At 48.2% G+C, this 20,308-nt stretch overlaps 2 protein-coding genes and 1 long non-coding RNA gene across 4 annotated transcripts; 1 reads left to right on the top strand and 2 right to left on the bottom strand.

The window, feature by feature from the left end:
* Positions 1-1,463: 1,463 nt before the first annotated feature.
* Positions 1,464-3,946, bottom strand: LOC309886277. Its single transcript, XR_014318909.1, has 3 exons — positions 3,882-3,946; positions 2,948-3,021; positions 1,464-1,525 (listed from the first exon to the last, which is right to left on the bottom strand). It is a non-coding gene; the product is annotated as an uncharacterized lncRNA (long non-coding RNA).
* A 2,520-nt stretch (positions 3,947-6,466) lies between these two features.
* LOC309886370 (transcription factor HES-5-like) lies at positions 6,467-19,514 on the bottom strand. 2 transcript variants are annotated; one of them, XM_082777206.1, is made up of 7 exons: positions 19,395-19,514; positions 17,903-18,042; positions 16,946-17,068; positions 13,281-13,409; positions 7,954-8,610; positions 7,621-7,801; positions 6,467-7,498 (listed from the first exon to the last, which is right to left on the bottom strand). In XM_082777206.1, the coding sequence occupies exons 5-7, from the start codon at positions 8,014-8,016 to the stop codon at positions 7,257-7,259; spliced, it is 486 nt and encodes a 161-aa protein (XP_082633332.1). In that variant the 5' UTR covers positions 8,017-8,610; positions 13,281-13,409; positions 16,946-17,068; positions 17,903-18,042; positions 19,395-19,514; the 3' UTR covers positions 6,467-7,256. The 2 variants fall into 2 exon arrangements, with proteins under 2 accessions (XP_082633332.1, XP_082633333.1); XM_082777207.1 differs by lacking the exon at positions 13,281-13,409.
* On the top strand, positions 17,909-19,416 carry LOC309886369 (transcription factor HES-5-like). The gene is made up of 3 exons (XM_082777205.1): positions 17,909-18,063; positions 18,368-18,548; positions 18,708-19,416. Exons 1-3 carry the CDS (start codon positions 17,998-18,000, stop codon positions 18,965-18,967), a joined length of 507 nt encoding a protein of 168 aa, XP_082633331.1. The 5' UTR covers positions 17,909-17,997; the 3' UTR covers positions 18,968-19,416.
* Positions 19,515-20,308: the final 794 nt, after the last annotated feature.

Here is a 20,308-nt window from a genome sequence, read left to right as displayed (position 1 = left end):
CTTCCTGCATATTACATCATTTTACACCGGCCATCATCAGGGAGGTAAGAGGCCAACACACCAACAAACTAGTGAGAATTAAGACTAAGTTCTGCATAACAACAGTGCTTTAAGGTGCTTGCAACTAGATGTTGAAAGCAAGCCTAGTAATGTTCCATTTTGTTTTTTATCCACTGCAACAACAAAGTAGTTTTGCTCTTGAATGATCCAAATGTTCTTGGCCTATATCTTGTTAAAACTGTCATAGAGACTAGGTTTGCATTTGTTTCTGGATTGGATTATACATGTAATAGGCTAGAAACTTTATTGTTTCTGAGGTGTTATCTATGTAGCTACCAACATGACCTAAAACCTGTAGAATGAAATGCTGTCCAAGCTTTGTCCTGGGCATTAAGTGAGGTTAACCGTTATCACATCTAAAACTGATTCTTACTGATAGATCATTTGACTACTGTTTCCTATCTGAAGAAGTTTAATTTATTTTAGCATTAAATGACTGGTCACAAGATAGTCAAGTGCTCTGACAAATCAGCTTTTGTAACTTGATTATATGTGTATGGTGGCAGGCAAAATAAACTGTATTTATCTGCACTTTGTCTATCTTCATTTACTCTGACTTTCCATGCCATGCTGCATGTGCATAGTAAAGCTGAATTTCTTATTCAGGCAATAAAAATGTTTCCCTTGTTTATCTAACACCTTCACATGGCTCTTCCAGTAAGCTAAGCCAGCCAAAGTGCATTTCTTTCCTCTGTCTTCGTGTACCTTTAAGAGCCTGGTGTTCACTGTGCATCAGGACTCTCCAAGAAAAGCATCCTGGCCTTGAGATGCCTTCAATTTCCCCCCACATACCACAGTAATAGACACCCATTTTCCCAGTTTGTTCTGAGAGAAAGGAGCTCTCCCTGGGGCTCTAAAGGGAGTCCTGCTATGCTCTGAACATTATGTTCCTTTTGCCAGCTTTGCTCAGAGCTGAACAATAACAGTTAGGTCTAGATTAATCTGGCAAATACAGATTTCATAACAGCTATCAGTAGTTTACTTACCATCATGAAAATGTTTTTATTCTAGGGTTATTATAAGGAGAGAGACATTTTATATACTACACTGAGCAGTAATTTGTCTGCTAAGTCTCTAGTAACTGTACCTCTGGATAACATACAATTGGAATACTTAAGGGACAGTAAGGAGAAGCAAATTTGATGAAGAACTTGAAAAGCTTTTGATGTAAAATCCAAGAGAATATATGGAAATAAACAAAACCAACACACACAGAAACCAACACATTCTGTTAATTGCCAACACGAACAGTATCACAAACTTAAGGATAGAATCTGGCATGGTGTCTTGATGCATATCGTACGTACTTGTGTTTGTAGTGATGCAGCAAACATACAGGACTACTAATGCATGAAGGCAAGTTTACCACAAGTAAGCAGTATGGAGAACAGAGAGTCCTTGTGGCTTCATTTTTGCTTCATTTTTCCATGCTCTTTTTCCATTATCTGGTGACCTCCTGACTTCACTGCAAGAAACACAAGAGTAATGATGGCTGGGGAGCAGGTTACATATCCCAGCGCATTCCCAACCTGCTGGAAAGGTCCTTTACTCATGAGACAATTCAGAATTATGCACAAGAGCAAAACCATGCAGTTACAAAAGAAGAGTCTGCCAAAGTTGTGACTGATAATACAGTGCTATAAACAGTTTTAACTGGACTATAAGAGCTATAAGTATGCTACAAATATTACAGTGGTATTAACTTAAGTACTATATAGTTACTTGAAATGGTCCTGGGGCTGGTCAGATTTGCATCTAATCCTTGTCTGAAAGCACAAGCTGTTGTCCTGGATTACTACATTCACATGGCAGTTCTGGCCTAGAGAATTATTTTATATTCATTCACTGGAGTCTTAGCAGAGGGACTGTGAAACCGTCTGATACCCGACTGCTAGGCAGTCACTGCCTACTGCTGGGAAACTCAGGCAAGTGACAACAGTATATATATGCCAAGCAAGGGAACCAGCACACAACTGTGCAGAGGTCAGGTGGAGGAGGTTCACATGGCTGACAATTTAATTACTCTGCAAAATCATTAAGCTCTGGAGATGTGCCATTAGAAGTTCTGGCACATGCAACTGCTAAAGGGATAATTAAAATGTGCCTGGGAGGTTTTATTCCAAGTTATTATTAAAGCACATGGAAGTTACTTTATTTTTCTCTTCTAAGTTTATTATGCCTCCCACCTGCAGAAGAATCTCTCCATCTGTTGCTTTCTGTCTTTGCCAGCACAGCCCAAGTGCATAAGCTACAACCACCCATCACGGTCCCACACGTGCCCTCTTATTTCACCCCTACTGCGGTCATAAATCCCCTCCGCAGTCACAGCCCCTACATCATGATAGCTACCAGCGACCTTGATGACATGAGAAGAGACACGAGCTCCAAGTAAGTTGCTGCTCTGCAGCAGGTTGCCTTTCTGGAGCCTGGTCGGACTTTGGTGCTTAGTGGATCACGGAGCAACTTGGCTGCACGCAGGCATCTTTCTGTCCTAGGTGCACCCCATCACCAGGGGGGTCCCCGCAGGTGGGTTTGGTGCTAGCCCAGCTGCCCCAGGGCACCACACAAATTGTGAGAGGGCTCTGGCACTTGGCAGACTGAGGGTTTGAGTTTTTCCAAAACTGAGAAGAGCACAAAAAGCTAGGACCCCAGCCACATAGCAGCCTGGAGGGGGGAAATAAAAAAGCCTTCATAAAATTACATATAGCTCCTACACACAGGTATTTAGACAGATACAAGGAACTTCTGCACCTCTTGGTACAGGAACCTTTTGTTCATTTATTTTCTGCCGCTGAGATGTTCTTACAGATAGCAAATTTGGCTCTTATTTCATTTCCCCAGGGCCCCGGCAGTCACTGTAAAAGAAAAAAGTGTTTCCCTTACTTGCCTGTGTGCAGCACACCGCACTGAGACTGCAGCAACGGCATCTTCTCTGGGAATGGTGTGTTCAAGAAGTCCCACCTGCAGAGGAATAACACCCCAGATCATCTCAAACCACAGTGCCCACACCCACCTCTTATGAGTATTTGGGAAGTCCACGGCCAACACAGTAAATCAAAAGGGTTTATAGTTTTGTGAGGCAAAATGGGCATAACTAAAACAAATTTACTATTTGGAGTTACATCTTTAGAAAGAGATAGAGAATCTAGAAGGAAGAAGCTTTTTGTAGCTTAAGCCAGACCTCAGCCAAGGTTTTTCAAAACAAAAATGGATAGTGAAAGGACATCTTTCTAAGGAGAAAAAAAAAGTTCATTTGTAAGGTACACCCCCTTCTCTCATGGACATTTGCAAAAATTTAACGCTGATACTTAGAAACTTATTCTTCTGCCTCCCAAATTCAGAACCTTGTTTAACCTAAGAAAACTTGCCTTTTCCATAGGAAAAGCAGCAGTGACTTGTTGAATTTTTTTTGACTGTCCCATTCCCACCTCTCAGGTCTCAGGAAGCAAATGCAAACAGTTTCACTTTAATTCATGTGTGAGTAAGCATCTAAGAGGAACTTCAGACATCCTTCCTTGTTTAGAAAGCTGCTGCTCAAGTCCAACAAGCTGCTATTCTTCCTCTCTAAATTTGGAGAGCATTGCTGCAGCAGTTACAACAACTTCTCCTAATCTGAAGCCTGGCATACCACAGTGTTTTAGACAGATAAGTCTGAACACACGACTGAGGTAGCGTCTGGCTGGCAGTCTCGAGACAAGGTTGGAAAAAAAAAAGTATCGTTCACACAACAGTTTTACAAAGCATCAGCAGCAGAGTGCGAGCCAGCAAGAGCAAGGAGCCAGCACGCAGAGACCTGACCAAGTAACTCGTGGTGCTCCTACCTGAGGTTTCATGCTTTCCTCAGCAGTCGTAGAGCTGTGATGACTTCTCAGGTATTTTCAAAGGAACATAGTCACCTGGGGAGCCCTGTGTGTGACCATCTTTTTCCTGTTACCTGCACGAGTAAATAATGCATTTCACATTAGTTAAGAATGAAGCTGTCCCAAAATGAAAGCTTATAATATTTTTTAAAGGAATGCCCAACAACCCAGAGCTTTCACTACTGAAACAGGGCTTATGCGTGCCAGGAAGTAACAAGATGCATGCTCATAACCTGCAGAGCTTTCTGACACATTTTACCCCATGCATTGTGCCCTACCAAAACCAATAAAGCCCAATCAGGCACTCACACACTGTACTGCTTCCAGGCTATGTTCTGTGTAAGACCTGTTTGTGTCTGTCCTTAGAGACGTGGGTGAACAGCCCCCAGCCCAGCCCCTCCACCACCCCTTACCCCCAACCCTACACAGCCTCAACCACAAGAGCAAACAAATGCAGGTAACGGGGCAGAAATTGGAAGCTCCTGCAGAAAATACTTCATCCTAGTGGAAAATTCTGTTCACAGAGGTGTTCTGCTGCAGAGCTGATTTTGTTTTACATTCCTAGGTATTTAAGCATCACAGAGGCTCTGTTACACATCCAGGAAAAGCAGATTCCCTTCTGATGTTTTCCAGGAGGGGAAGGGAACCCTTTCCTGCTCCCACGCTGCCACCTGGCGACAGAGCAGGCTCCAACTCCTAAAACATACCAAAAGATTAAACACGAGCAAGATTTTTCAAACTCCAGTACGTAAAACCCACGCCTTCCGTAGATGCCACCCACACTGCTTCTGTGGCATGGTTTGCACTTCAGCTGATTCCCAACATGAGTTCTCTGTATGTGCCTGGGAAATAAGGTGCTGCGGACAAGAGGGAAGAGGAAGCGCAGGAAATTCCTGTCGTACATCAGTCGTCCCCAGCTGCTGGTTGCCAAACAATGATTGGGCTGGAGGACACGGCTCTTTGCAAAAACAAAGCCACAATTGCTGCCTGAAGGCTGTGACAAATCCCTTCTCCAGGGGAGAAGGCTGACCCAGTGCTACTCGGCTCTTCTTCAGGCAGTTCTCTGACTTCTTGCCATTTGGGGCTTTGGTTTGAAAGTTTGTTCACGAGAGCTTTTAACTAAGGGACGGACATAACCCTTCATAAACATGCATCGCAGAACAAGCAGGAATAAACCACTAGCAGGTTTTACAGTCAGCCACGTGGTTTTGGTGGAAAACATCCAACCCCATGAAGCATAAGCCAGCTGCCGAAGAACTAATTCGGAGAAAAAGTCAGGAAAAAAAAATTGTTCACCCAATGAGTGTTTCTATGGATTTTTTATGATGTATTCAGTAAGTCATACACATTTTGCATGGGCATCTTATAAGCAAAACCCTTCAGTGTGATCAGAAGCACTGTCGGAAAAAATACACTCTCTAAATGTGCTTTACACCTTACCCCATTTGTCTGTCCACATATAAGCAGTCACAGCATCATATGGAGAGAAACTGGGAGGTAGAAGAGATTTTCCAGCACTGGCCGACACCTGATGACTGAACTGAAACAAAGTGAAACACAGCCACGGGAAGGTGGTTTTATGGTAGCTGTGCCCTCTGGTGGCTAAAAATTAAAATTCTTACAAACTTTTCAAGGGCTTTAGCTTGATAAAATTGTTGGCTAACACAACTCGATGAGGGATTTCTAGCCAAAACATCCCCTGTGTTCGCACGCAAGCAGCAGAACTACCACATCTGTTTTACCTGCTTTTAGTGCTTTGCACCTAAATATGAGCTTACCCAAAGGTCAGGCTGTTGTCACAACTATTAGGAAAGAAGAAACCCCAACGACCCCGTGTCTCCTCCAGAGCTGCTTACCGATGAGGGGAAGGATCTGCTCCCCTCGCTGGGTCCTCCCACCTGAATCCAGGGCCTGCCTTTTACAGCTCCCAAACCACCACCAAGCGTTACCAGCAGCGTCACTGCTACCCAAGGAAGCACGCTGGTGGCAAAACAAAAATGACAAAGCACAACAAAAGTGTGCTTTGAGCTCTCAGAGAAGTGACAGGAAGGCATTAGAGGGTGCCCAGTACTGCAGTGATCCAGGCTGCTTCCTCAATGCCAGGTGAAAAAAATCAGGTGACAGGAGGACTTGGATCCCAGCTGCTGCCTGTAGGGCCACCCAGTGGGCAGGTGTAAGGCTTTTCCACCCAGGTGAGGAGGTTTTGGGTGGCTGGGAGGCACAGTGCCTGAGGAGGAGCTCTGTACAATTCAGCTGGGACAACGTGTGAGCGGCTCCTGCTTACCTCAGGGAGTTCAAGATGTAAAGGTGATGGAGTCATGAGAATATAGATAGCAGACAATAAGCAACATAAGCTCCTTTCACTTCACAGAAAGCTTCTTTGGAAGGCTGACATGTGGTATTTTCAGGGGGCCAAGTGGCCACGTACCCCACAGAGACAGGACCCAGCAGAAGTTGCACACAGATGCATTTTATTGCTCTCTACAAACCCAGAGACGCATACACAGTATGCACACATGCCATAGGGCTGTCCCAAGAGAGGGAGAAACACCATCCACCATGAATTACACCACTTAATACAGACAGCAATCATTATTATAATGAAAATTATAGAAAAAGCACAGCTTACACCCAAAATGTATAACATTGACCAATCAAGCTTCTTATCTACCACTTTTCTTTAACATAAAGCAGTAACACACTCTTTTCCTAAATCGAAAAAAGCAGCAGAACAGTAGAAATATTCCACATAGTTTCCTACCTCCTGTTCATCCATCACACTTCATACACTAGGACTATCAGAGGGTCAATAGAGAGAAATCCAAGGCAGAACAAAGCCACCTGTGATGCAGGACAAGTTATAAGTTATAAGCAAGCAGGGGGAAATGACATTTAACCAAGTGTGGGTGAACAGATGGGTGATACGTTTATCCTCCAGGATGACTGAGCAAACAGGCGCTGCTAGTCAAGCCAGAGAAAAGCCGATGGCTCGTACAGGTCATATCAGAGAAATCTCTCCTACAGCAATTCTCGTCTGTCACAACTGTGACATCTACAAAACACCCTCCTCCAGTCTGAAGACATTGCCCCCCAACCAGGCAATGCTGGGTGCTGTGCCACCAGTGCCCACAGCTTCAATATTCAGCAGAATGCCTCAACTTCTGCCAAAGGCTCCCATGAAAGTCAGAAGTCTGCCATTCTTTTCACACATAAATAAAACACAGGGGGAAATAGTATTCCCTACAGGAGAGAGGATCAGAGCTGGACTACCAGATGCAGTCAGATCCTTCCTCTGGACTCTAAAGGCAAAGGTCCGTGGAGCGAGGACTCCCCTGACTACCAGGGCCTCCAGAGAGTACCAGTGTCTTTTGGAGATGCTTGCTTCAGGGTGCTGGGCTTGCCGGGGGAAAAGGCAACCTCTGGAGCTGCTGCCTGGCACTTCTGGAAGTGACTTAAGAGCTTGGTCTGTGTCTCAGTTCGGACTTTATGAAGAGAGAGGAAATGGAAAGCTTCTTGCAGACACCTAGAGTAGCCCTCTCTGAAGTCAAACTGAGAGCTTTTATGGAAGGATGCTACAGCTAGAAGAAAAAAGAGGGAGGGGAAAGAAATAGAAGTTTAGAGCAGTTGTTCATGGCTAGAGATTCATAAAACTGTAACAGCTTTATAGTAAGCTGGAGACTGAAGTAAACTCGATACTCACTCTTCAGCTGCAGCTGGCTCTGCTGTTTCAGGTAGCTGACGGTCATCTCCAGGATGTCGGCTTTCTCCAGCTTGGAGTTGGGCTGGTGCCTCTGGAACTCCTTCTCCAGGAGCAGCTTCAGCTGCTCGATGCTGCTGTTAATCCGGTCCCGGCGCATTTTCTCCACCACCGGCTTCCTGAGCTGTAAAAAGCAAAGGAAAAGAGACCCACGGTTAGATCTCTGCCACCTCACACTGTTCCCAAATAACGTGGGACAGTTTCTCAGCTGCTGTAACTTGCTATGAGAACAGCTGAGAGCGTGGCTCCGAGCTGCCTCTCTGCGGCTGGACTTACTTTGTTTTTCTCCTTTGGCGTCAGCAGGTTGTCAGGCTCCAGGAACACAGCACTGGGAGCCATCTGTCCCGAGAGGAGGGAAGGTCTCAGAGTGGGAATCCGGGAGAAACGTGATGCTGGAAGCTGCCTTTACCCTATATTTATACCCCGCAGCTTCCCTGAGAGCCTGTGGGTCTGCGGCTCGGCGGAGTTTCCCACACTGCAGGGCCAATCAGCGAGATGGGCAGCACAAAGGGAGAAGCTGCTATTCTTGCATGCTCGGCTGGCAGTGAATAGCCCGGGGATAATGACCTTCTCCCAGATGAGCAGGTGGGGAGTGCGTGGGGCGTGAAAGAGCGGGATCCGAATTACGCCTCAGAAGCTGGGAAAGAGCTGGCCATCCGGGGCAGGGGCTGCTGAGCACTGCTGCACGTCAGTGGCATTCCCGGCACACCGGGACATGGAGGCTGGTCACTGATGGCAGGACCCCAACAGCTCCGTGCAGGTCCCTCCGGGGACGCTCCGAGGCACACGCATACACGTGCGTGGCTGCACACGCACACACGAGCGGTTTCTGTAAGCCCCTTTGCCTTGTGCTCACTGCAAGGCACTCGGTTGTGCTCCCTTAGGTGAGTGTGGCACAGCTGAAACAGAAAAGTGCTTTTCTGGCTTGCCTCACTGCAAAGAAATACATAAAAACCATAAATACACATAGTTTTCCAAAAAGTTCCTCTTTTGAACTTTGGTCTCCTCCTTGAGATCTCGGGCACCTCTTTGGGACACTCTCAAGCCCTGTGACAAGCACCTGAGGTTGCTGCTTCCAAACACCTGCACGACCAAACTGAGAGGAGGAAGATCTGAGTGTGGGGCTCAGGTCAGCCTCACATGCTGATTTTTCACTTGTTTCCCAAAACTTGTTTTGCTCTAAGTCCTTTATTTCATCTACACACAGAACAAATTCACTTAGCCCACAAAATTCTTAGAAATCAAGTTCCTGACTCCTTGTTTTGCAGGGGCTCGGTTTCTGTACTGAGGTGCAGCCTCTGCTCCAGCAGTGCTTGCACCTGGGGGTGTTAATGGTGCTGCCCTCTGCATCCCATAAACACCCCCGGAGATTCACGCTGCAAAACTCGAACCAGATCTGCCTGCACCTAACCTGGCCCCTGCCCATGCAAGTGCTGCTTGCTTTTACGAGCTGCAGCCGCACACAGCTGGAGAAGGGAACAGAACAGCAGCAGCGTGTTCCCTGCATCCTCTACACCCACAACCTGCACGGAGAAAGCTGCCAGCAGCGTGTCAGAGCCGTGCTGCTCCCAGATTGACTCCCTGTGTGCTCTGAGACCCCATCGGTGCAACTCACCTTCCTGTGAGCTTCAGTATCCCCTCTGCAAGAACCAACACAGGCGTGGTAGTTGTCAGATAAAGTCTGTAAAGTAATGCTGGGGTTTGGTTGGGGTCTCTTACTGAAATGGAAAAGGTGCTAAGTAAATCCTGTTTGTGCTTACATTAATTTATGTGTGGTCATCTATATGTTGACATATTTTAACATGAATGCACACACACATGCCTACATATCTCTCTCACCCTGCAACTCATTTATTTCTAGGCCCAGGTAAGGCTTCAGTGCCCTCCTGCAGGCTCTGCTGCTCCGTCCCCATTGTGCTGCTGCTGAATAGGCTCCCTTCTTGCCGCACAGAGCAGCAGCTGTTGGGCTCCGAGGCTTTTATGTCAAGTTGTGGGAAAGTTTTTGTGACACCATTTCACATGTTCTCCTCTAAGCTGGTGGATTATCTCTGAGCTCATGTAATGCCACCTCTGAAACCAATCTTTCCCTCTGCGCATCCCTCTTGGGGAGATTCCCTGAAACAGAAACTCCTGAGCAGTAACTCATTGCCAGAGCTCATTAACCAAGTGCATGAAGAAGAAATGTGGCAACTACAAAATCAGCAGGGGCCACTGGCAACTTTGCTAGGGACAGTTTCTGTTTCCCTGACTAACTCGCTAGGAAGCAGCTATAAGTCCTCATTTCCCCTTGCAGCACAGGTTTTAGTCCAAGGAAGGTGTTACAAGTACCAGATGCCCTCCCTGTACCAGCTTTTCTAGCAGCTCAGCTCCCCACATTTGGCCAGCCCAAAGGCAAGCAGCAACAAGGAAAAGTTGTGCCAGCGCCTCGCCAGATCGCAGGGCAGCAGTGGTCGTGCCCTTGGCACAAGAAGTGCCAGCGCTCCAACTTTCTTCCCCATTAGGATCCAGATTGACCCGAAGCCTGCTGCTGAGCCGGCTGAATGCTTATTTAATCTCCTGTAACCTTGAGAAATTCACTTTACCACAGAAGCTGGTGGCCCTCTAACCTTAGAGATACAAAATGTCCCCCCAGATGATATATCCTTGGAGGTTCCTACATCCTTGCTCTGTGCCACATGTTGATTTTAAAGTATCTCAAATAAAAGCATATATTTAAAATAGCTTTTTATTTTCTCTGTAGTTTCGCAGTCTGTGAGGGGTAAAACCAGCCAATTACTGATCATCCTGGAACAGTAACTCAAATGAGATGCCCAGTTACCCAAAATGCATGCTCTGCTTCTGCTTTGGTTGGAAATCCCGAAGAAAAACAATAATAAAAATCACCCCTGGTATAAAGTTAATTGAGCCAGTGGACGTTGCGCTAAGGATAATGAATTCTGAATTACCCACATCTACTGTGGTCCCACAGAGAATATTGGACAGAAAAGTTACTGCGATCCCGAGATGCTGGATCTGGGTGTTTGAAATAGGGCCTGAGCAGGAGCCTTCCCCCAGAAACTCGGCCAGATGTTAGCTCTGTAGGGTGACTCAAGGATGCTGCTGCTTTCCCAGGTCTGGAGGGCCGCTCCTTGCCCCCGTTGCCTCTCTCCTGCTCCGTGCTGCCCAGATGGCCTTTTGGGAGCAGGGTTTCCCACTGAACACAATGCAGAGGCAAGCACCGTTGCTAATGCGGTTTGTAGCCAGGCACACTTCCTTTGTGACGGGCATGAATGCGGTTAAGAAATGGTGTGGGAAACCCCAAGGTACGCCAACTTCCCCAGCCTTATGTCAGGGGCGTTGAGAGCGCCAAGGTGCTGGGGAGCAACGCCCCAGAGAACGGGGCAGGGGGCTCAGCTAAGTGCTTCGTCCTACAGAACACACTGAGGTGGAAAATAAAACGGGTCCCGTCCTAACAGCCCCATGCAGGTGGAGGTCCTCACTGGAGCCAGCAGGCACTCCGGCCTCTGGGGAGCAGGCTGCTACTTTCAGCCTGTAGGGTCTGTACCTTCAGGGCTGCTTTTGAGTCTCCGGGTACACAAATCACCTCCACAGGGGGATTTATCCACATTCGCCCCTGCCAAACACCAGGACCAGAATCTTGTTATTATTACCAGCATCAATTACTGCTTCCCGTTTCTTTCCTCTAAACACCGTGGAACAGTGCAGAAGTGTTAATGAAGAGAAGAGCTTCCCCGCAATATCGCTGGTATAAAATCTGAGCTAATTTTCTTAAAAGCCAAGCCTGGCTCCTGCAGCTCCTGGCCAACACCTGAGCACACATCAGGGCCAAGGGGCAGTTCCTGGCCCACCTGTAATGAGCCCGCACAGCAGGCAGGCATCAACTCCTCAGGAACGGGAGGCTGGGTGAGCAACAGGGGCCATACACAGCTATCACCATGCCCTCACGGTCCATAAAAGAGTCACCTCTTGCCCTTGGCACTGTGCAGCAAAGAGATGTGAAAATCCCACCACCAAGTATGGTGATGCTGCCTGCCCTGGGGGCGTTCCAGAGCTCAGCATTTCCATGTTTGTTCCAGGAAAGCCCGTGGGCTGGCACGCGGAGCTAGGGGTCCATGCCCCACCGTATCCCCACCTGTGACGTGTTGTGATGTTTGCCATCGCATTCAGGCAGGCCAGGCTTCACTAACACCAGCAAGACAGAGGACTGAGCAGCGTGGGGAAGGGGCAGCCTGCCTGTGACACGGCAACAGAGGCTTGGTGTCCACCAAGGCCCCCATGGATGCTCACAGCAAAACAAAATCATGTTATTGTGGCAAAGCTGAACTGTGGCAATGCCTCACCTGCAGCAGGATCCCCAGGCTGGCAGGAGGGAATCCGTCCTGTAATGACACCCTACAGTTACGTTACAACAAGCAGCAGTTCAGAGCAACACACCGGGGCACTGAAGGACTGGACAAGCTTCTCGGTCTGTTTCCAACAGTTTGCACGAGCTTGGGAGTGGCTCAACTGATAGCAAGGGTCTGTGTTTCCAGGGACATATTAAACAAATCTGAGGAATTAAAGAAACAGAACAGAGTATGTGGCTCAGGGGCCTTGGTGTGGGCTGATGCCACCTCTGCTGCCTTCAGTGGGGCAATTTTCTTTGGCCTCACTGGCGGAAGAGCAAGATTCTGCTCCTGCAGCTCGTTCCTCTGGATTTCCTCCTAGCACTGCCTCGCTCTGCTGTTGGCAGTCCCCTCTTCGAGCCTGGCATTTCTGTTTCCCTGCATAGCTTCCTTCACCTCTTTCCTTTTCGTTGAGCATCACGCAGGTTTTTATAATCTGATTTTTCGTTCTGTCACTCTTTTTCCCTCTGTGTCACAGGCAGATGTGGTCTGAGCACAGGAGTGTCTTACAGCCCCTCAGACTGTGTGAGTTTGGAGTCCCTTCCAGTTTCCCACACTGCTCCCCTATTCACTGCATTCAGGCGGAGGATAAAGGAAGTGTGCCATGCTACAAGCTGAATTAGAAATGGTGTTTGACTTCCCTTTGTACTTCACAGAAACCTTGCTCTGGGTAGACCATCTGCATAGCACTCACTGCGGAGAAAACCATTGATCAAGGCCTGTCAGCCCAGCTGGGGGAACTTGGGAAAGTAATTCCTTGTGCCACTTCACTTCTTTAGGGCTTAACATCTGGCTGCAGGGGGAGGCGACAGTTGATGGTTTAACAGTCGTGCTTCCTTTTAAGTTTGGGATGCTGTTTTGATCCCCTATAAGCCTTTCTGAAATCCTGTTTTTAATAACATGGAAAGCATCCAGAAGACCAGGAATAATGCACTGGCTTTGCATTTTCAAAGTGCTTTACAAATACCAGCTAATGAATTCTCAGCAACCTCCTCTGCAAGATGAGGATGTATTATTAGTGACGTTTTACAAAAGAAGAAAATAAGGCAGAAAGGAGGAACCCAATATTTCAAACAGCCTCGTGGTTGCAGTGCTTCTATACCCAAGTGGTCCGTTTGGGACTTTTACAAAGATGCTCAGCACTCACTTTTGTATTAATTAGTTTTGTCAGCTCTGAAAAGCAGCCAGCTCCCCAGCTTGTGGGAGAACTTGGATTACCTGCCCAGACCACACTTGGAGTCGTGCCTCTCCTCAATAAGCAGATGCAAAAATTCTCCTTTGCTTTCAAGTTCAGCAGTGGGTTTTGAGAAGGATGTTCAGCACAATTTTTTCAAGTCCATGAACTGGCTGAAAAGGAAGATGCGTTCAAATGCTTGATCAGGAAATACTTGATAACCTCATCAAAAGAAATGAACTTGATCTCTTGGAAAAGCAAACCAAGATTTAGTTTGTTTATTCTTGTTCCTGGGGACCAACCAAGCCTCAGTATTAAGCTGCTTCAGTTAACAGCTTCCCCCCCCAAACTAGCGCTGTAAATGCTTGTAGGCACAGTTTATGCTGCCAGCTACACAGGTGATCTTCTGGGGGTCGTTCTCCTACCCACTGCCTCTCTAGACTGTTTTCTTCAGAGCTGGGCTCTGTTTGTTGCACCACATTCCCTTGACACTGACATCTGACAAGGTGCCTTGCCTGGAGCATGATGGTGAGGGCATCCAACCCTGCCTTACATGCCATGTGAGTTCCTAAGTGTGTTCCTCTGCTAAACCTCTGCCCGGCTCTCGACTAGGTTATCTTGCTTCTGAAAAACCCCTCTTGTCAGGCAGATCCATCCTCATTCTGCTACCTGCTCAACCCACCTTGCCTGCCACACCAAGTGGTCCTTGGGACCAGACCCTGAAACCACCCTCCCAATCCTAAACCTGCTCCTCTGAAATCTTTTCTCTGCAGGAGAACTTTTACTCCCCAGAATGTTTGGCAAGGCTGTCTGCTAAGTCTTGGAATTTTATCACGAGCTATATGATACTTACGGCCTTCAGTAGGAGTTCATGTCAGAAAGGTTTGTTAAACCCCTACAACTTTCAGCTCATTTCATGATTTGTTGAAGCCCAAATTTTGACATTTGAAAGGTTGGCATTAATACCAGATCAGTGTAAAAACTGAATACCACCATCATGAAAAAATAATAAATAAATAAAACACAGGGAAGGAAGTGCATGAGCTCAGCAGCTTGTGTTTGCTCCATCCCTTGGCAGTGCCAGGCTTCTCCCCTCCCCTAGTAGGAGCCGAGGCAGTGACTGATGGGCTCTGGGAGTTTCGGAGGGCTTTGGGAGCGTGTGTCCCCACTGGAGTCACCAGTATTTGGGGGGTTTAGGCTCTCCAAACTGGCAGCACGTGCAAGAAAACTGCTGTGGCTCGGCGCTGCCCCTGAGCTGGGACCAGCTGCACTACCAAGACCCTAACGCAGCACCAACCGGCATGGCTGGGTCCCCAGCAAGGGCAGGAGGAGAGGATATTTTCTGTGACTGTTTTATACAGGATTTTGAAGGAGGAGGGTGGTAAACACATAACATGGTGGCTCCCGCAAAGCCTGCTCCCAGGGCAATGTGTTCCTTTGAGACATAATTGATTCCTGCCATCAGGCACCAGCCTGCTCTCCCCCAGGGTCAGCGCTTTCCCACATCCAACCCCATTATCCCACAGACCATGCCTTTTGTACAACACACTCCAGCTATTCATGTGCAAAGCAGCTGTAATCCCCAGACCTTTCAGAGTCAATATACCAGGAAATAATAAATCCCTCTTGTGCACTCTTGAATATGCTGAGAGGTGACTTGTGGGAATTTCAGCTGGGCAGAAAAATAATAAATTCTCCTTAATTTTTAATTATTTGTAATACTCACTGTAGCAAGACTATGTCATTGGGGCATGACGATTTCAGGGTCACCCACACAAGCAGCTATGGAAATTGCTTTTGCCTCTAACAACCCTGAAAATGCAGATCGAGTTGTCTCATGTGTTTCTTAATGATCAAAGTCCACTTTCCTCCCCTTATGCACCTGGGAATGGCAGCATATTAAGCATTCTGAATCCAAAGAAAAACTAATTTTAAAGGTTAAACATGTAAAGAATGTACTTTACAGTAATTAAAGGTATTTTTGGCCAAGGTTCTGATGTCTAAAGAAGGCAGGATGATGCCATGCTAATGACATTTAATGTAATATTTTATACAGTCAGTCTAACAACAACATAACCTTTTCTCCTGGAAGAGGCAGGTTTCACTACACTTCCACTCTGTTGGTTCAGATGGAAGAATTATGTTTGGCTTGTGCTAGTGGAAGAGGCCAATCCTGAATAGCACGCTCTGCAAGGTAATTTCTGGCAGGCAGGGTGAGGTGCACCTGGAGGGCTGGGAGAAGGGACCTTCCTCTGTGACACAACGGCAAGCAGTGGCTCATAAATTAAAAAAAAGTGTCAAAGAATTATTAGGGATCCCCTCCAATAGACAGCACCCTGTCTTTTCAAACCTCATCCAAGAAAACACCATGAAGCAAATCACAGGAGGATAAAGCTGAAGGGGTGTGGTGACACTGCAGGGATTTGAACCCCTAGTGCCAAAACCTAGGAACCTCAGACACTAGGTCACGTCTGCACACGAGCGTGGCCCAACAGACAGACCCTTCAGTTACACCAGGCATTCAAAGATACCGTCAGCAGAGATCTATCAGCATTGGTCTACGTGTTCTAGGTGTTCTCACTGCTGTCTTCCTCAGCAATACAGTTGCTATCACGGTACCCATGAAAGCTAGGGCAGAGCTGGTGCAGTCCTGAATCTCTTCTCTTTTACCTGTGCCCACAAACCTCTCCAGCAGTGCTAACCAGGGGCTGGCCTGAGGGAGAGGAGCTCACCAGAGGTCAGGCTGCACGCAGGACAGATCCTGCCCGGCCCTGCTTTGCAGCAGCGGTGACAAAGGGATGCCCCAGTACTGCAGCTGGCCACCCCGTGTGCGAACCTGAATCCCTGCCCCCTTGCCCCACGCTGCCCCTTTCTCCCGGTGAACACAAATCCCTGAGAAACTCCTGCCCGCACGGCCAAACACGCGCTTTTCAGCCGTGCTGAGTGAAAAAGCCGTGCGGGTTCAGAGTGCCCTGCTGACAGCGCGGGCTCCACAAAGGAGTTATTAGCACCAGGCTGTGTGGGTCTGAATTTCTCTGCGTTTCCCATACTTTTCCCCTATTGATAACATTTCTTGTTGGGACAATAGAAGTGTGCCTCGCAACTACTCACGACATTAGTGATGGTGCTTGAACCTGAATGATTTAAAGGGAAAGGATCCAACTCCCAAAAGACCATCTGGCTATCAGTTATAATACAGCAATAAAGGTCGGGGCTGCTTCTCAGGAGTTGGGAGAAAGATGTTCTTTGACATCGAAGAGTCTCTTTAACCAGCTTGGTACCATGCCTACCTGTCACCTCCCAGCTTCCAGGCCTGACACCCCTGCTCCCTTCTGAGGAGAGAGCGAGCACAGGACGCCCAGTGCTGGAGGAAGGCCAGTCAAAGACTACAGAAGAAAGGGCAACACCTTATTGTAGCTGGCAAAACCCAGGGCATGGTCTCTGAGCCGTATCTTATCTTGCATCATAATCTTTTGACTGGTTCAAAGTCTTCCTGAGATGACTTGTCTCCTGGCTTTCCCACAACATGGGGATAAAGGGCTCGGAGGACAACATCTGCCCTTAACAAAGAGCTAAGCCCATTCAGGCTGCACAATGCGAGCCATGAAGCTGGCTATTGCGGTGACACCTCCCTCCTTCCTTCCAACTGCCCCTTACGCGGGCTTTGCTTCAGGATTTCCAAGCAGGAACGTGTCTTTGGCTGTCTTACCTGGCCACACGCTTCCCCTCTCTGCTATTTCCATTTCCAGACCCTTCCAGGTGTGCAGGGAGCAGATGAGCCCACCTCCGTGCAGCTTTGCTCTAGAGCTTCCCGGCTGGCTTTCAGTGCTGCCTTGGGACAGAAACCAGAGACAGAAACCAGAGGTGACTCAAGTGTCCACAAAGATTCACTCTTTTTCTTGCCTTTCCTACAAAATAGGTAACGTTGGCTTAATTTTTAGCCCAGTCTGCAGCGGAGCAGGGCGATGCTCCTGGCTGGGACAAGAATGTGGCATGCCAGGAGCTGCTTGGCTGCCCTTAACAAAAGCAAAGGGAACACTGGTGCGATGGGCTCACTGCCCCGTGTGTTAATGGGGAAGAGACAGAGGTCACAATCTCCACTGGCTTCCCATTACTTATTTATTAACCCTGTCCACCACCCTGAGTGGCACACGTTGGGCCAACAGACCTGTTGTTTCACCACCTCAGCTCACCCGTTACTGCTGCAAAAAAGTGTAAGAACCGTATGGAGAAGCGCAAACACACGCACAGCCCCCAGCAAACTGCAGCTGGCAAGCTGGCTGCAAAGCGCCCTCTCAAGAAAGAGCAGCGAGATGTCCCTGGTGCTGTTGCTTTTCACCCTAAACAGCATTTCCCTCTCTTTTTTTCCTGCCTTCCCCCCAAAAGTGTGCCTCCTCCATGCCACAAATGTGCCTGGCACATGCAGGGCCTCCGGAATGCCACCGACCCCAGACAACCAGCTGGAGGCTCGGTGCTTTCCCAGATCCCTGGGCAGCCCCAGAGAGCTGGGCTGCACGCTCCACCAGTCGGCGTGGGCAGAAGGTTATTCTCTCCGGGGCATTTAGGATCAATGCACCGTGCACTGATGGATGCTTCCCCTATTGTTCGGCTGCGTGCCTGGATTGGCTGGAGGGCTGTGGGAAACACCAGCGACCCCGAGACTCACGTAGCTGCCAAAATGCTCCGAGGTATAAATAGAGGCGGCCGGTCGCTGCCAGAGCACAGCCGTGTGCTCAGTGCCCAGGCTGGAGAGCACCAGGAATGGCTCCCAGTAATGCTCTCGTGATCCACGTGGAGGAGAAACTGCTGCCAAAAGAAAAGAATAAAGTAAGTAGAGCCCCTAACGGGATCGGGCAGGTATGGTCAGGACTGGCCTGTGCCCTGTGCAAGGCGCTGCCTCTATCAAACAAGAATGACACGGGGAAAGATGAGATGAGGAGGGGGCATAAAATAGGGTAAGGAGACAGAAAGGGAAATACAGATTCTTTAAAATGAGACAACAGGTAGGCAGCATGGCAAAGGTCTCCTACAGAAAGTGTCCTGGAACTTTGAGCATGTCACGGCCTGGGTCAGGAGGGGCCAGCAGGCCAGGTGTCAGAAAACCCTAAACACCCTGCCCTGTCTCTTCCAGCTCAGGAAGCCGGTGGTGGAGAAAATGCGCCGGGACCGGATTAACAGCAGCATCGAGCAGCTGAAGCTGCTCCTGGAGAAGGAGTTCCAGAGGCACCAGCCCAACTCCAAGCTGGAGAAAGCCGACATCCTGGAGGTGGCTGTCAGCTACCTCAAACAGCAGAGCCAGCTGCATGACCCAGGTGAGCACAGACACATCGATCACGGCCCACAGCCCACTCCCCTGGCCAGCACCACGCCAGCTCTGGTCCCACGAGCAAGGCTTGTGGACTTGGGCTCTTGGAAAAAGCTTCATGCATGGATCTTAACCCCCTGAATGTGTTTTTCTCTCTCTTTTCTAGCATTTGTCCACAAGAATCCAGAGCAGGACTTTAACAGCGGATACCTGCAGTGCCTCAAGGAAGCGATGCATTTTCTGTCCTACTATGAACCCAAGAGGGAAACCCAGGCCCAGCTCATCAAGCATTTCTGCAAAGCCCAGACGGGTACAGATGTCACGTACTCTCCTGCTCCTCGTAGGCCACCTCTGTCACCCTGTCTGCTCCCCAGAAAGCAGCCTGCCCAGAAGACCCCAGCTCCTACCATCTGGAGACCCTGGTAGACCTGCTGATGAACTTTGCTTTATTCCTATGTTTTGTTACAAAAAAAAAAATAGAGGGACCTGTGATTTAAGAGTCCCTCTTTACAGTAGGAAACATTGCTTTCCAGAGGTGGGAGGTCGCTCAGTAGTTTCCCTTCACAGTGAAGGAGTGTGCTTGTATCTGGCAGCAAAGCTGCTGCTCCTGGTGGTGGCTCCTTGCCAAAGAGAGGGCTGAGCGCTGTGGGGACGTGGAGCAAAATGCCCTCCAGTTCCCACCACCCCTTCCCTTGGCTATTGAGCCTGTGGCTGTCAGTGGAGATCTTTCTATGAACTCCCTGGGTCACTGGTTCAAGTGTTCCATTGTCTCCCGACAATGTGCTGGCCTTCCTAAAGCAGGAGCACTTTGGAGAATGTACTGTGTATCATAAAGAGAGTATTGAGCCTTTACCTTGTGAGTGAAAGATGGCATTCAGGAACGCCGATTCTTCTGAAGTTCTTGTGCTATTTTTAGTGAACCTCCTCACAGATCGTTATTATGATAACAGATAGCTGTAGGGAAAATTCTCTTCATGGCCAGGATGTGCTCTCTCCGTTGAGGGATAATTGATGCCTTTTGTAAAGGAAGTACCTGGGATATATCTTAGGTGAGGGCTGGGGAGGAAGGCAGGCAGTAAGTACTGTGTAAGCATTCACTGAACATGCTAATGAGCTTAAAAAGCTTTTATAAAGTCGTGATGTATTCATCCTGTGTGATGCTCAACTTTGGAGTCTTCGCTGTACAATACAATAAAAATGGTTTGAGTCCTTCAGCCTTTGGTTTGAAGTGATTAAAATGGATCATGTTCCAGGACTAAGAGCTGCACGTAGACACCGCAGTGGGGCAGCGAGCAGGAGGTGTCATTTTTTGAGCCCCTCATCCCCCTGTTTGTGAAATTCACTTGGCAGAGCAGGGTTTCAGATCCTGCAAAGAAGCAGCCCCTGGAAAAGCTATCAAAACTAAAGATGGAGGTGAAGTGGCACACTGAGCGGTGTGGCCCCAGGTACTTAACAGCAGCCTGTTCAGACCTCAGCAGATCACTGCTTTCACAACCAGCTTATTTCCCCCATTCCCCATTAATCTGCTCACCAACCTGAGCCCAGCCTTATGTTTTCTGTCCAGTTAAGAGGTGCTAACACGCACAGCTCCTAACAACTTCCACAGTTTGGTACTTGGGGATCTTACCCAAGTAAGACTGTACTTGGGGATCTTACCCTTCTCCTGGAAACTACCCACAGTGGGGTGAGCTAGTTGTTGTCTCTTAATTTCAGCAACCACCTTCTCTTACCTAAACGTGGATTTTTTTTTTTTAAGCTGAAATGAAA

The sequence above is a fragment of the Aythya marila genome (genome assembly GCF_965140915.1).
Source record: "Aythya marila genome assembly, chromosome: 21".
Taxonomy (NCBI): domain Eukaryota; kingdom Metazoa; phylum Chordata; class Aves; order Anseriformes; family Anatidae; genus Aythya; species Aythya marila.
Note: the sequence above shows the minus strand (reverse complement) of the source record. Positions and strands in the feature narration are given on the sequence as shown.

Coding starts and splice junctions, on each gene's coding strand:
- LOC309886370 (XM_082777206.1), bottom strand. CDS start 8,016: ATGGCTCCCAGTGCTGTGTTCCTGGAGCCTGACAACCTGCTGACGCCA. Junction 7,802..7,953: donor CGCCAAAGGAGAAAAACAAA/GTAAGTCCAGCC, acceptor TGCTTTTTACAG/CTCAGGAAGCCGGTGGTGGA. Junction 7,499..7,620: donor GAGCCAGCTGCAGCTGAAGA/GTGAGTATCGAG, acceptor TTTTTCTTCTAG/CTGTAGCATCCTTCCATAAA.
- LOC309886369 (XM_082777205.1), top strand. CDS start 17,998: ATGGCTCCCAGTAATGCTCTCGTGATCCACGTGGAGGAGAAACTGCTG. Junction 18,064..18,367: donor TGCCAAAAGAAAAGAATAAA/GTAAGTAGAGCC, acceptor TGTCTCTTCCAG/CTCAGGAAGCCGGTGGTGGA. Junction 18,549..18,707: donor GAGCCAGCTGCATGACCCAG/GTGAGCACAGAC, acceptor TCTCTTTTCTAG/CATTTGTCCACAAGAATCCA.